Source organism: Myiozetetes cayanensis, unplaced genomic scaffold, assembly GCF_022539395.1.
Source record: "Myiozetetes cayanensis isolate MyiCay16 unplaced genomic scaffold, myiCay2020 scf2-11, whole genome shotgun sequence".
NCBI classification, from domain to species: domain Eukaryota; kingdom Metazoa; phylum Chordata; class Aves; order Passeriformes; family Tyrannidae; genus Myiozetetes; species Myiozetetes cayanensis.
Genome location: NW_026087411.1, coordinates 1,560,595 through 1,575,567, shown reverse-complemented (window position 1 = coordinate 1,575,567; position 14,973 = coordinate 1,560,595). Strand labels below are relative to the sequence as shown.

General features: G+C 47.3%; 1 protein-coding gene and 1 long non-coding RNA gene across 3 annotated transcripts in view; one reads left to right on the top strand and one right to left on the bottom strand.

Annotated features, from left to right (window-relative positions):
- The first annotated feature begins 2,812 nt into the window (after positions 1 to 2,812).
- Positions 2,813 to 14,973, top strand: part of EFEMP1 (EGF containing fibulin extracellular matrix protein 1) — a 41,181-nt gene continuing 29,020 nt past the window's right edge. The window contains exons 1-4 of one of the 2 annotated variants that reach the window (XM_050316997.1): positions 2,813 to 3,079; positions 3,477 to 3,564; positions 6,439 to 6,487; positions 6,664 to 6,924. In XM_050316997.1, coding sequence (XP_050172954.1) covers positions 3,484 to 3,564; positions 6,439 to 6,487; positions 6,664 to 6,924 — 391 coding nt within the window. In that variant the 5' untranslated portion in view covers positions 2,813 to 3,079; positions 3,477 to 3,483. Of the gene's footprint in view, positions 3,080 to 3,276; positions 3,370 to 3,476; positions 3,565 to 6,438; positions 6,488 to 6,663; positions 6,925 to 14,973 lie in introns of those variants that run through there. The other variant, XM_050316998.1, reaches the window with a different exon arrangement.
- Positions 5,201 to 14,973, bottom strand: part of LOC126640820 (uncharacterized) — a 53,662-nt gene continuing 43,889 nt past the window's right edge. Inside the window, exons 2-3 of the long non-coding RNA XR_007629151.1 lie at positions 14,109 to 14,178; positions 5,201 to 5,247 (exon numbers count right to left, since the gene is read on the bottom strand). This is a non-coding gene — a long non-coding RNA (uncharacterized LOC126640820). The remainder of the gene's footprint in view (positions 5,248 to 14,108; positions 14,179 to 14,973) is intronic.

The following is a 14,973-nucleotide window of genomic DNA, read 5'->3' as shown; positions in this document are numbered from 1 at the left end:
AAGCAAAGACTGGGATGTGACAGAGAGTTCACCGGAGCAGTAGGGAATAGAGCACACCACTTCCAGAAGGAGCCAAACACATGGAAAAAAGGCAAAATCAGGGACCAGCCTCACAGGGCTGTTTCACATGCCAGTGCCTGCTGTAAGGGTTGGCCTCAGCAATGCCACGATGGATGGCCATGGAAGGGTGGATGGTCTGGCCACCCCGTCATCCTCAGCCATCTCAGAGATGTAAATAAGTTGTTCTCCTGCTGAGCAGCTCTTCACATACCTCACACTCCCAGCAGCACTTCCAAGGGTCTACATTCTGCCATCCTACGTCAGGCAAACCTCCAGTTGCCTCAGTAGGAAATATCTGAACTACCAAACCATGAACCCAGTCGGTCTCCCAGCTCCATTTAAAGGGCTGAGAAGCATCCTTGGCAGGACAGGGCATTTCATCAAGTGTTTAACACTGTCTGAAGGCAAGTGAAGAGGATCCCTGCTCAGACACTGCTCATACATCCTCCAAAATGATGTTTCTGCTGTTCTCGGCTCTGCTCTTTCCAGACTGAAAACAAACAACTGTCCTGCAACACAATGTTTCTCTAGGTGGTAGATTAAGACAAAACTTTTAAATATTTTGACTTAATCCAGAATCCAACAAGTTAAATTCTGTTCTCTTTGTGTGGCAGATATGACAGTGCATTCAAAACTCACTAAGTGGTGCTGCCAGTAGATAGAAGCACTATTATGCATTCATCAGACTATCAGAAATGCCTGTACTGTTTTCTATAAGCAAGAAACAGTAAAATTTCAAAATATATATCATCATCATATATATACATCACAAATATGAATCCAATTTACACCAGCAGAAGTGAATAACTCAGAGCCAACCTAACACTTTGAAGCTGTATTTCTAAATAATGACATAGAGGCTGTAAGGGGATCATTTTGGAGCAGAAGACATATCAAAAGAGAGTTTATTAAATGTGTTGGCATATGAAAGTACATGGAAAATGACCTAAAACGTAGTCAACCTAAATTTTCTCTCCTACTTGATGTTGTTGCTTCTGTACTTTAATTACCAGTGAGGTGTGTGGACTGTATGTACAGTTTTAGGAGTCCCACTTGCCTATAAAACTGCAATGAGAGGGAAGATCCTGTCTTCTCTCATAACGACGTAAAAAACATAAGATAGGCAATATACAGCTAAAAGTATTCTGAAATACCAGCTTGGTACATTCTAAAACAGGTACGACAGTCAGTGATTGGATTCAGAGACAAAATTAATGAGCACTGTATGGCCATCCATAATGGAACCAATGCTTTATGTAAGATCAACTCTAACTTATGCAAAGTTTATGTTATAAACATAACATTATGTCTATCCAATGTTAAAAACTGAAGGGATTGGATAGGAAAGGTATTCTCTAGGCAAGCAGTGCCAGAGGTCTGCATCCTAATAAAACATTTTTTTTCAGGAGATTTTAAGTTCTCCGGGCCCTTTAAGGTCAGCATTAAGGAGGTTAAAACTTTTTTTAAAATTAGAGACCTCATGTTCAACTAGGGGAACAGAACAGAGCTGCACTAACTCTATCACAGGGCCCCCAGAAGCAAAGTTGGGGAATTAAATAAAGATCCAGTTTATCCCTCTGTAGAAAGAGTTCCTGGACACCTCCTCACCAAAACCCATGAAAGCTTCTAAATCCCTGCAATTCCCCCTCGTCCCCCATTCTGTCCAGGAACTTTCCCCCTGGGTAGGGAAATAACAGCATTTCACACACAGAAAAGGTTTTTAGAAGAGCTGATTGCTGAACTTTTGTGATCTCTGTGGAACAGTCATTCCCGTGTGAAGGACTCTTCACAGCTTTTACGTGCGGAATATAAAATGTGCATGAAAATACTTCAATCTTGCTATTTTAAATTTCCAGGGGAGGTTTTGATTAAATATTAGGGAATTTTTATCCACATAAAGGATTGTAAAGCATTAGGAGCAAGCTGCCCAGGGCAGTAACAGAGGTACAATCCCTGAATGTGCCCAAAAACGTGCAGCTGTGGCACCTGAGGGCACGAATACTGGAAATAGGTTCTGCTTGCAACCAAGAGCCAGGGTAAGGGACTTTAAGGCCTTTTGTAAGGTTTTTTTTCTTCTAAAGCTCCTCACGTTCAGCCTTTGGTTCACACAATGCACGTCATGGAAGGAGTGACAATTACTTCGGCTTGGGCTGAGGGAAAACCAGTATTTTCACGCCCGATTACAACGCTAATGGTGAACTTCATAACCTTAAAAGTTTTGGGTTTTTTTCCAACCTTAACGATTCTACAGTTTTGTGACTTACAGTGGCGCCCGAAACGATGGATGTTCCACGGAGACACCAACGAGGACACGGCCGCCTCCTGGCCGGGACAGCCAGGCGCGTGCCCAGCCTGAGGCGCTCCCCTCGGGGCTGTGAGGCGCTCCCCTCGCTGTGGGCCTCGGGGGCTCTCCCTCGGGGCTGTGAGGCGCTCCCCTCGGGGCTGTGGGGCGCTCCCCTCAGAGCCGTGAGGCGTCCCCTCGGGACTGTGGGGCGCTCCCCTCGGGGCTGTGGGGGCTCCCTCGCGCCTCGCCGCGCTCGGGCGGCGGGCGGGACGCGCCCCGGGCTCCCCTCACGGCCCCAACATGGCGGCGGGGCCGCACCTGCCCCGCTCGCGGCCGCCCCGCCCCGCCGCGGCCCCGCGGGGCCGGCAGGGGGCGTGCGGGGCTCCGGCGGGACAGCGCCGCTTCTATTTAGCGCAGGGCCGGCTCCGGGGCACGCACCGACCCTCGGGGGCCGCCGCACCGCCACCGCACCGCCACCGCACCGCGCCGCCAAAGCACAGCGAGCGGCCGCCGCCACCGGGGAAAGGACGAGCGGCTGCCGGCAGCGCGCCGGGGCGAGGACAGCGAGCGGCCGGCGGCATCGCGCCGGCACCAGCACCGCGGGAAGGACAGCGAGCGGCCGCCGGCCCCGCACCGGCCCCGCACGGGCAGCGGCGAGAGGAGCGCCAGCGGTGCCGGCCCCGCAGCGGAGCCCGCGCACACAGCACGACCGCCGCCCGCCCGGCCCCGCCGCAGGTACGAGCGGGTCCGGCAGAGCCCGGCAGGTGCCCGGGGTGTCCCCCCCGCATCGCTTTGACCGAAAAATCGCTTTTCCGCCCCAAAGCGTGCGGCGGCGGGGCAGTGCCGCTGCCTGCGCCTCGCCCGGCGCCGCTCCCGCTTCAGTGCGGCGTCAAGCGCCGGGGTGTTCTAAACTTCACGGACTGGTTATTTCCGCGCCCCTCTCCCGGCTGGATAAAACCCCCGGGCTGGGAAGCGCGGCCAAGCCTGCCCCTCTCCTCGCGGGAGCGCCCGGCCGCCTCTCCCAGGTAGGGGCTGGGCGCTCCCAGCCCGGTCCCAGGGGTGCCGCTGCCTCCCCCGGCGATGGAGACCGCTGAAAGTACCCCTGCTTGATTTGTTTTTCCTCTCTTTCAAGGTTCACGATGTTGACAGCTATGTTCTTGGCTGCTCTCGTTCTTATTACAGTACATTCGCAGGAAACTGAGGAAACCATAACGTACACGGTAAGGCTTAACAGAGTCGGAGGTAATTACTGCTTTGCGGGGATTCTTTTCTAAATGACCCTTAGGAAAAACCGAATTTCTTGCCAATGTATAACGTGTTCTATAGAGGTCGTGGAGTTCAGATGTTAACCATAAAATAAGCTGTTCCTGCCCTGAAACACCGTTTAAAAGTGGACAAGATTGAGCAAAATAGGCTTCAACTGCCTGCTCTAAAAAGTTTATCTAGGTACTCAGCTTAAGGGAGTGAACAAAATGTTAATATTGTTTTAATCCATTTTCATAAAGAGAGAGTCCCTAGGACCTTCACTTGAAATATATGGAATTTGACAGATAATTAGGTCGAACATTCCTATGTGTTTTCTTAGGGTCATTTCAAGCTGCTTTTAACAAAATGTGTTTCCAAATTCGGGGCTCTTAATGAAGCATCTGAGTCCTGCAGTGATCACGGGACTGTTCATTTCCGAGCTGCTTTTGAGCAGTGGTTTTGCATGGCTTGATAAAATTGCACAGGAATACTGGAAATAGGTTCTGCTTGCAACCAAGTGCCAGGGTAAGAGATGTAAAGGCGGTTTTTAAGGGTTTTTTTCCTTTAAATGTGCTCGCATTCAGCCTTTGGCTTGCATAATGCATGTCATGGAAGGAGTGGCAATTACATCGGTCTGGGCTGGGGAAAAACCCGCATTTTCACATCTGATTACAGTTGTAATCCCTGCAACTTGCTTCATATGGGTGGACCTCTGGATGTGTGCACACACATCAGCAATGCCACACAAGCAGAAAATTCTGCACACATGCAAAAAGTTAGAGAACCACAGCCAAAGCCTGAGATTGGGACTTACACAAGTAATCCCACTGAAGTCAGTGGGATGGCTCCAGCAAGTAAATATTGCAGAGTTGGACCTTCTGGTAGAAGTCAGGGCTTAAAGAAGCCTCAAGTGAGCATCAGGAAGTCAGTCATAAAATACTTTAACACCGGGCTTTAGGAGCATTAGGGGTTTGAAGGCTGGGAGTACTTTTATTTAGAGGCTTCTGTGATTTACTTTTTTTTTCAAGTCCCTATGTATAAGTGGAAACTGAAGATCTAAGTACCTTTTGAAAATCCAGATTAAACAGGGATACACATCCCCCCCCTCCTTTTCTGCATTTATTACCTGTTCCTTTCTAAAAATAAAGTAGCGGTTTTGGATCAGCCTACATAATTCTGATTACACCAACTGAAAGTTTGTAGCACGTCTCTATAACCTGGGTACCCACGCTCCATTCTCAGAGAGTTCTTAGCATGTAGGTGCTTGGATGATCGTTAGACTGCAGCCATGTAAGCTGAAACCAAACACTTCGCTTTGGGATCCTGTGCTCCTGGGATGCTACTGTTTCTCATGCAAACATTGTATTCACTTAGGGCCAAATCCTTTGCTATTGTAAAAGCGCCTTGGGCCGCAGTAATAGATGGACTTGGCTCCTGGCAGGCCAACACACAGTACTTCTGTTGTGCATTAACAGGAATCGGGTGATTCAGTAAATGCATGAATTAGCTGTTTTCCCTTGGGTCTGCGTTTTCATAGCTACAGTAACTTTGGTGTTGTCAACTCAGCATGTAGTCATTCCTTTAGGGAATGTCCACTTACCCCTCTGGGAGAAAGAGCCTTCAAAGTTGCAGCTCGCTGCCAAGTTCGCTGGTGTCACCTGCAAGGCAAGAGAACATTTTCAGTCCTACTGCTGAGTCAGTAACAAGTTCCTCAAAATAACTTGAGGAGAGTACGTGGAACACGTGGATCTTGGCATCAGAAGGTCAAGTTTGTCACTTGTAAGTCCCTGAGCAGCAGAGGAGCAGCAACAAGATTGAGCTTGCTTGGCTGTGACTAATTCCATTAGCCGACTCAATTCTTTTGTTGTATGGGGCCATTAAACCAATATCCTGAGCAGCACAGGATGCACCTACACAGCACAGCCCCCTTGATTCAACGAGAGTTTAATATTTTTAATGTTTCTGCTGCAGTTGGTAGCACCAGGATACTTTGCTACTCAGTTTCTGTAACTGCAATCTGCGATTAAAATGACTTTGCTCTAGACAATGTAATGGTTTTGGGGCAGATGAATAATGAAGATGCAGAGCAGAATATTTAAAATTATTGCTGAACTTGCTAGTCTGCATTGATATGAGTGGTTGCTGAGCCTTGTCTTGTTTGAATTTTGCAGAGTCTTGTATAAATAAGTAGTCCTGCCGCTATAAACTCTGAGGGTTTATTGTGTGTCTCACAATATAAATTGTCCTTCCTCGACGGCAGTGCCTGGAGTCATGTGATTAAAAAGCATGTGAATGAATTCCCAGGCGTTGTGGGATCCCTCCCCATTGCCCGAGTGCTAACGGGAGAGAGGATGAAGGCCAGGGGCACTGAGTCCCCCCAGGCCCTGGGCATCAATCACATTCACCTGTTGGAAGGTTGGGAACAAGATCAAAATTCTGAAAAACTTGCTGGTTTTTCCCTGAGAAGATTTTCCTGCTGCTCAGCTGAGTCAAGCCAAAGGACAGATGCTTAAAGATAATGCATAAGAACAGGGCAAGGAGAAAGGGATGCTTTTCTCACTTTGTTCTCCAGCCCCAGTAAAAGCAACCTGCTCAAACCTTCCCGAGACAGAGGCTCTCTCTGTACATTATAGAATATTCCAAGTTGGAAGGGACCCAGACTTGCTGTTCGTGTGAAACAGTGCTGTACCCATAGCTGTTACCAGTAGCCACTTTTCTAGCTTACCAAGGCATGCAAACATTGCTTTTCCCTCAGTGTCAAACTGGGAGCTTGCTGAATACACTTGATTATTTTTCCAAAACACAGAATCCTGAGCAGCCTAATTCCTTTCTTTTCTCTTTCTCTGCAGCAATGCACAGATGGCTATGAGTGGGATCCTGTTAGGCAACGGTGCAAAGGTACAGTGACCAATTCCCCCAGACAGACTTGCCACTGGTATTGTCTCAGAACTGCCGTTGCACCCCCCGTTTTGGGCAGGGGGGTGTGTGTGCACGTCTGGTTGTTTTGTTTGTATTGTGGCCGTTGCAGGAGGTCCGCCTGTTAAAAGCATGCCTTGTGTTGTTGCTAACCACAGATATTGATGAATGTGAAATAGTCCCAGATGCATGTAAAGGTGGGATGAAATGTGTTAACCACTATGGAGGATACCTCTGTCTACCCAGAACGGCCCAAATTATTGTAAATGAGCGGGAAGAAGCAGCGGCCGAATCCACCAGCGGTCGGAACAACGTGATCCGCCGGACCCCGGCCGACCCCCAGCGAGCCCCCCCAAACCCAACCCACCAAATCCAGTGCGCGGCTGGGTACGAGCAAAGTGACCACAACGTGTGCCAAGGTAAGGAGTGCCCTCGGGTTCGCTTTTGGAATGGGCAGTGTGGGTGGCAGCAATCCTCTGCCTGGGCAGTGGAATCTCACCTTGGCTGGAAGGGGTTGTTCTCCAGGAAACTGGACATGTGCACCCTTAGGACATGTAAATAAATTACAGGCATGATGTTGTTCAAGGTACAGAACGTGCAGCTTGTTGCAGCCTTACAGTCTGTTCCATCTATTTAGAATCAATTCTGTTGTCTGTAGCTCCCAAAAAAACCTTTAAAGCAAGTCTAGTCCAGCATTTTGTGTTGTACTAGGTATGTCAAGGAGAGGCAGTGCTGTGAAAAAAGTGGGCAAGACAGCAAATCATAAACAGTTCCTAAAGGTTTGCAGAACTCTGTGTTTCTCAGTAAGTGAATGCTGAATGGGACAAAAAGTAACCACTGTGTGAACTTCTGCTTAGAGCAGACTGCAGTGAGAAGGGTCCAGTGCTTTTATCCTGGATCAGGAATATTTCTCCAGGGGTAGGAACCAACCAGCTGAACAGCCTGCGCTCCTGTGATCCCTGTGGAAGTAGCTCTAGGCAGACCCTGCCAGGTTACTTCCAGTCACAGCCTGGCCACTCTTTGAAACTATGGCAATGAAGAGCTTTCATCTGAGTGTACATACACCACACACAGTGCCAAAAATTCTCAGGGCATTAGCAATGTTAATTGTATGCATTCAGCAACCAGACTCACAAGCACTACTGTAAACTAAGACTCTTTCATTTATTATTTCATATAAATAGTTTACTCTTCTACTTGCTGAAGTAACAAATGTTTCGTCCACTGTTTTGTTTTCTTTCATAAAAATACATTCTACTCCTTGGTCCCAAACTTGCTTTTCAAGCACATTAGTGGGATACCCCTGAAAACAGGGGGCAAAACTTGACCTCATGGTTCATCTTTTCCACTTTGTGGCCTGTAACAGTATAATCACATAAAATAGTACTTGAGTGACTATAATCAGGGCGAGCTGTAATGTACAGTGGTAGTTTCCTTCTCGCTGGTATTCGTGTACACAGAAGGTTATTTATCACTAGTAAGTAAATTCCCTGTCATTCTGGAGCACAGTAATCATCATGGAGAGGCTATTTTTGTAGGCAGAGCCTCAGAGTTGCATTTCTGGCTTATCTGCTCACGTTCAACGTTTTCTGTCCCCCCGATTCAAGAATGTCAAGCACAGAACCTACTGCAGGAGGTCAGTGCTGAGATCCCCTCAACCCTGGGCATTCACTTGGGGTTATCAAGAGAAAATCAGTGCTAAGGAGGGAAAATTACCTTTTCTTTCTCTTAGTTTAACTTGGCCAAGCAGCAGCAGAACCAGGAGTGGAACTCCTGGGTTGGGCTGGCACTCCCTCCTTCAGGTGATGCTCCTGGCACTCCTCTTCCCTGGGGAATCACAACAAACTGCTTCAACTTCAGCACATAACATTTTGGTCTGATTAAAAAATGCAAGAAATGCTAGAAAACTTCCCAACACGACCATCCCTTTTGCTGCCCTGGCTTTGGGGGTATAAATTTGGGATAGAGGAGGGAAGACTAACAGTATGTTAAATACCTTGTATGCCAAATAGAGGTTGGGAGTTAGAGACCAACAACTAGTTGAGGTTTCTGTTTCGGTGAGGAGAAGATTGGTGGTGATACATTACTATTACTTTACGATCCAGCTTCCTGAAACTTGCAACTAAATATTTCTATTCAATTCACAATCTTTGGTTAATTGAGGACAAGTAACTGTTGTTACGGTACCAGAACATCGTAACCCAAGCACACAAACTGTGGTGAAATCTTGGGCTTCACTGAATCAAGAGTTTTGCTACTCATTTCCTCATGCCAGAATTTCAATCTAAATGCAGAAAGCATGGAAATCTTAGTGCTTAAAAGCTGAAATGTATTGTACTGAATGAATTCCAGCTGGAAAAGGGGCAGTGGACAGTGTGCTTGAAAGAAAGGATAAAAGACTTTTGGAGCACTTAAAGCCTGCATTCAACTTCATGATCTTCATGCTTTTCACTGCTGAAAATTTCTTATAAAAGATAATCTTGATCAGCAATGGTCCCAGTGCGGATTTATTTAATTATGGTTAAAAGACTCTGCTATGATAACTGCCCCAGGCTCCCAGGGAGTGTAACTCGCAGATACAGTCACACTTAAGCTTGTTTTATTGTTTAGTAAATCAAATATGAAGTCCAGCTCCTTCTAATTGTTTGCAGATGTATGGCATTCTCCTTCCAGTCCAGCAGCACTAAGTATTTTATAACCAATGTGAAAGTGTGGAGACCTCTGGTTCAAACAACAGCAGGCTCTGAGGAGCTGAGTTCCTGCCCTCGCGCTGCAGGGTGAGGGGCCTTCTGTTGGAACACCAGTGTCCACTCCCCCTTTAAACACGGAACAGTGGGGGGGGACAGGCCAAACACACTCCTGGGCTTGGAATAAATAGATAGAAATGTCCTGGTCCTGCTTCTGATGCGCTGAGAGACAGCATTTTTGTAACTACTGGTGTTTGGAAACACGTGGATGTTAAAGGTGTAGGCAGTAAAAGTTTCCTGGGAAGTTCTAAAATGAGTGCCAGGAGCGCCCAGAACGATGCCAAGATGAGGGGAGGTTACTCTGGAGGGAGATTCTGTAGGAATTGCAGAGAGCCTCGAGTGTTGTGCTGCAACACTTGTACCGGGCCTTAAATTCTGAGTTTGTGACCTTAACCAATCCCTGGGATAAGCAGTTCCCACTTCAGTGTCACTCCTACATTTGGTCACCAAGGTAGATTCCCAGATGTGGCACAGGAAGGCACTGGGATGCCCAGACCTGCCACTGTGAGAGTATCACTGTAACTGGTGAGCAAAAAGCAGAGGTAGAAACATTTTTAAGTGAATTACTGGGTTAACTCATACTCACAGACACTTTTTGCCTGATAAAAACCATAAAGAGCTGCACTCAGTGCCTCGTACAGGACTGAGTTGTATTTTACTGTGATTTGAGTCTGCTCCTATTGCAGTCAAAAGCAAATCAGCCAATTAATTCAATTTTGTCAAACCCAGTCTACAAGAACATAACTGGCTTTTCTTAGAATGTTAATGGCAGTGGAATGAAAAAAGGGACCAAACAAAGGTACCAAATAACCTGCAAACTTGAGAGGGGGAAAGAACTTCTTTTTCCTGCCCTGCTCCCATGCTGGCAATACAAGCAATAAAATAAGCAGGTTTGCTGCTCCTCAGCTAAATGAGCCTCTGAGATTTCTCCAGCCTGTTTATCACCCTTTGTGCTACTGCAAATGTGAAGGGCAGGAGGGACACAGATTGTAATACAAGAGATCAATATTTTCTCAGATGGCAGATACACGTTTTTCCAAGGAGTTCTGCCTAGACTTGGTGGATGTTGGTTGCTTTTTTTCTTTCTCTATGCAGGGAGGAAAGAAACGACTTTGTTTTCTGTGGTGTGCTTACTTTTCCCCTGCAAAATCGTTTCAGGGCTCTCCTCATCGTAGGGCTTAGGGATTTTTTTTTTTTTTTTAAGTTTTCTGGTTCTTTTCAAAGTAACTTACCACACTCCAGCTATGCTTTTCATTCAAGAAGTTAATTAAGTGTGAATAAATCAAATAAGCCTATGTTTTGCATCTCTAGAGTCCTTTGTTCTGTTAAGGAGGGAGGGACAAGGAGGAGCAGCTTGTAATGTCCTTTTTCATACAGAAATGCCTTTCTATGAAATATCTCTACCTGTCAGGGATGTGCAAGCACAGGACAGAGGAGGTGGGTGAGTGCAGGTGCCCTTGCCTGGCTCAGACTGTGCCTCTGGCAGCTCTTCCTTGGCATTTTGGCCGTGGCACAGAAGGCCCCTCTGCAAAGCAGCTCTTAATGAGCTCCACTCACCCTGCTTTGATTTCCCTCCCCGAGGGGTCCTGCAGGGTTTGCAGGTACAGCTCAGAGGGAACCAAACCTGGAATGAGCGGCAGGAGGGTCACTGATGTGCCACAACCACTAAGGGGCATTCCAGTCTTCAGGGCTGGAACCCAGAGACCCTCAGAAGGGCATGGACTGGGAGTTTGGAGCCTCTGCACCAAGTTCTGATCTGCTCCTGTGGGTTAAAGCTATTTGCTAATACAGAACCTAAAATACAGCTACAATCACTTCTTAGGCTGAGCCCAGAAAGGTTTTGGAGAGATTTTTGTAACATACTGCACCACCCCGTGTTTTCCCCATTCTTGTACATGAGGAGTACTTAAAAAATGCCTCAGGACCACTTTGGAAAGAGCCTGAGGTGTGATGAGTTTAGTTCCAGGGTTGTTCCTCTTGGGGCAAGACTATTTACAAGGACATACAGGACAAGGGCGAATGGGTTTAAATTGAAAGAGAGAAGGTTTAGATGGAATATTAGAAAGGAATCCTTCCTTATGAGGGTGGGATGGGTTGCCCACACAAGCTGTGGCTGCCCCTGGATCCCTGAAGTGTCCAAGGCCAGGCTGGACGGGGCTTGGAGCAATCTGGGCTAGTGGAAGGTGTCCCTGCCCCTGGCAGGGGGTGGCACTGGGTGGGCTTTGAGGTCCCTTCCCACCCAAAGCATTCTATGATTCTATGAAGAGCACTGGACCTGTTCAGTTGGAGGATGCGGTGAGGAGAGAGGCTGTGCTAGGAGAAATAAGGCCTGCTTATCTGGGTCAGGATGCCATCGGTTCACCCCAGGGCCAGCTCAGTTCACGTGCCTGTATTTGCTGCAGAACTTCAGCAGGTGGGCAGCACTTGCTGGCAGCAGGAGCCACTGAGACTGACCTGGTTACACGTGCCATTGGAACACTAAGTCCTTGGACAAGACATAGGAATGTGGCAGGTCCAAGAGAATCCACAGAAGGACACAAGCTGCCACTTCATAGCTCCTTGTCCTGACTGTTCACTGATGCCAATTAATTTCTGGTACATTTGGATACATCGTGCAGAGATCATCTTTCACCAGCCCATCCTGAACCAATTGTTCAGGCTGTTAATCTGTGAAAGTGCTGCATTCTGCTGCAAAGAGCCCCTTCTGGAGCATCTCTTTAGCAGCCTTGAGGGCCCAGAGGGGACCTCACAAAAAAAACATCTTGCTCTGAGGGCCTGGTTTGGGGCATTTTGGAAATCTGGTCACTCTGAATCATCTCCCCATCTGTGCTATTTGCACAGCTGTGAGTGTCATGTCAAGACCTTGGATGGATATTCCCTGTTCTGTCTGACCATTTTGCTGTGAGCATCCATCACAAGCATAAATACAAGCAGCTGCTTTCCTTCTTGTAGTGAGTTGCTGCTTTCCCATTGTCCTGACCCTGCAGGAATACGCTCCATGTGCTGCAGCTAAAGCTTCCTCCCCTTTACTAATGGTGCTAAGTGTCCTAGAGGCAAGCAAGCCTCCCAAAGCTGTATTTACCTTAGCTGCTCAACTGGGATTGTGCAGGCAAGCCCCAGACTTCCAGTTTAAGTAAACTCATTAGCAGTTCTCATGGCCCCTCGTTCCAGGAAAATGGGATTGTACAGTAGTCACATCCACTGTCATCCTCGTGGGCTGGATTTGTTGATTTTAAAGCCTGTTTCCTTAGTAGCTCGGAGGAGGCTCATGTTTTGACAGACAAAACATTGCAAATGGATTCAGAAGGCACATGGCCTGAAGGAAGTCCAAGCCTCCAGCCATCTGTCCTCCTTCAGAATTCCACTCTCTAAGCTGGAGGTCCTTTCCACGGCGCAATCAGGAATAACACCAGATAGCAGAGGGGAAGAATGTGCTTATGCCTGATCCTGACTTGGCTTCCCCCTGTACTTGGCACCCCATTAAAAGGCTTAGAGTACTTCTCCCTCCCTGGGAGGAATTCCCTGTACCTGCTGCAAAGGCAGCCCCAGGCACCCTGCAGGCCAGGGAGCCCCCCAGGGCAGGGGAGCTGTCCCTCAGGAGCATCAGAGCGCACAGCACGGGGCTGTGGAGCACGGTTTGATCCCGGGCCAGCACCTGCTCCCGGTGACTCACACCCTCCAGCACTGCGGGGCTGCAGAGACAGCACCCTGGAGCCGTCATCAGCACCCGCCTGCAGGATTGCAGTGCCACTGCTGCCACTCTGGGCAGAGATTTTGGGAACCCTCCTTCCACGAAAGGATCCCAGGGATGTTCTCAGCGTGCTTGCTCTGGGAAGGTCTGCGGTTGTGCCTTCCCAGTCTCCTGCACTCTCATTCCTCAGCCTGCTGAGAGGGGCTCCTCCTTCCTACAGCTGTTTGCTCAGGGTCATTTTCTCTCAAACAATCTCTTCTCCCTTTTCAGACCCGATTCCTACTTCAGACTAATTAGTGTGCAATGGAAATGCTCTTCCATTTTGGAAGCACCAAGCCACCCTTGCTAGAACATTTCCAAAGGCTCTCAGCACTGCAGACACACAGTTTTCAAAGTCCCAAGATGTTGCTTGAGCATCCCCAAGGACGAGATGCTAATTTAGCAAGTTGGGACCCTTGTTCAAGTTTGAAACTGTTATTTTCCTTATATTATTCCCTTTCCCAGTGATTTTCTCCCTTGCCCTGCTGGCAAAGGAAGATGATAGCTGCTGTTTCTCTCTGCCTTTCTGTGAGTGCCAGAAGAGTCCTGCAGGGAGAACAAAGCCTCCCACAAAGGCAGCAGTGGTGTGTTTGATCCCCCTGCACCACCCAGGGATGCCTGTGCTCCTTTGCATGTCCTTTCCCAGGGAATTCCATCTGCTGCTCCACAGCCCAGTCTCCAGCACTCCAAGAATCCATTCAGAGGGATGCTGAGACTTGCTGTGCTGCCCTTTCCCCCTGGCCAGAGGCAGTGGGAGTGTTACAGGACTGGGGAGGTATTTTGGGTCTGGTGGAAAGCACAGTGGGAGTGTGATTTTTGAGCTCATCTTCCCAGGTTGCACCTCAGACATTGCACATGTGCTGTGGTGTGGTCAGCCACTCTTGGGCAGCACTTTGTGCTGTGTCTGTGTTCACTGAGTTCAAGGAGTTGTACTTTTTGGTCATGGTTTTAGGGTTAGCTGAGCTTGGCCACCTCCCTTCATTACACTTCCAGAATATTTATCTCCTTTTCCACCCTCTGTGATGCTTTCTGTTCTACTTTTTCTGGACTCTCACCACTTATGCACACCGGATTTAGGCATCCTTTGGGCTGAAGGGTTTTTATCAAAAGGAATTTTGCCACATACCTGTCAAAGTTTAGTTGCTTCTGTCCACGAGACTGGGAGATCTGAACTTGGCTTGTAAGATCTCTTCCCTCTGCATGTGTCAAGAAAATATGGAATAGGTCATCAGCTGTATAAAATTCATGGATAAAAAGCATGAAATTCCATAAAAATCATAGGGTTTCATCTTTAATTTGCTAAGTTCTTGTTTTCATAGCAGCCAGAAAGGGACAGTTTGGAGAGAGAGTTATTTGCCATAATTAAATATACAGCAATATTTAACTTGCAAAAAATGTACTAAACACATGAGAACCCTGCTTGTTTCTTCTTTCATCTACCTTTGAACTTCACCAAAAATCCAAGAGGGATTTGCACATTACAGAGCTCTGAAGTATTTTAGCACACATGCAGCTATTACAAAATACCTTTTATGCTCATTCCCGTTTGTGTTTTAGTTGTTAATGTGAAATCCCATTGAAAGTTGGTTCAACTGTGAGGAGAGTGTTTAATCTTTGTTAGGTAGAATTATATGGTAAAACCTGTAGCATTGAAGCTGGAAAAAAATGACTAAGAAAACAGGTGTTATACAGACTTGCATAAGTTGCAGTGATAAGAAAAAGTTCTTCAGGCCCAAAAACCAATTAGACATTTTCTGGCACAAGGTATCCCAAGCTCTTAATTAAGCATTTTAAAAATGAGATATAATTAGACCCTTTATCTAATAATAAAGGCATATCTAAATTTTTTTTAATTATATAAAAGTACAGCCTTATCTGTTGCTGTTCCTGAATACCTTAAATAAGGAATTCACCTCACTGCAAAATGCCCCGTATCTGTTCTGCAGTTAAAAGGTGGTGGGGTGGGTACTGCAGATCTGACAACAGGACTA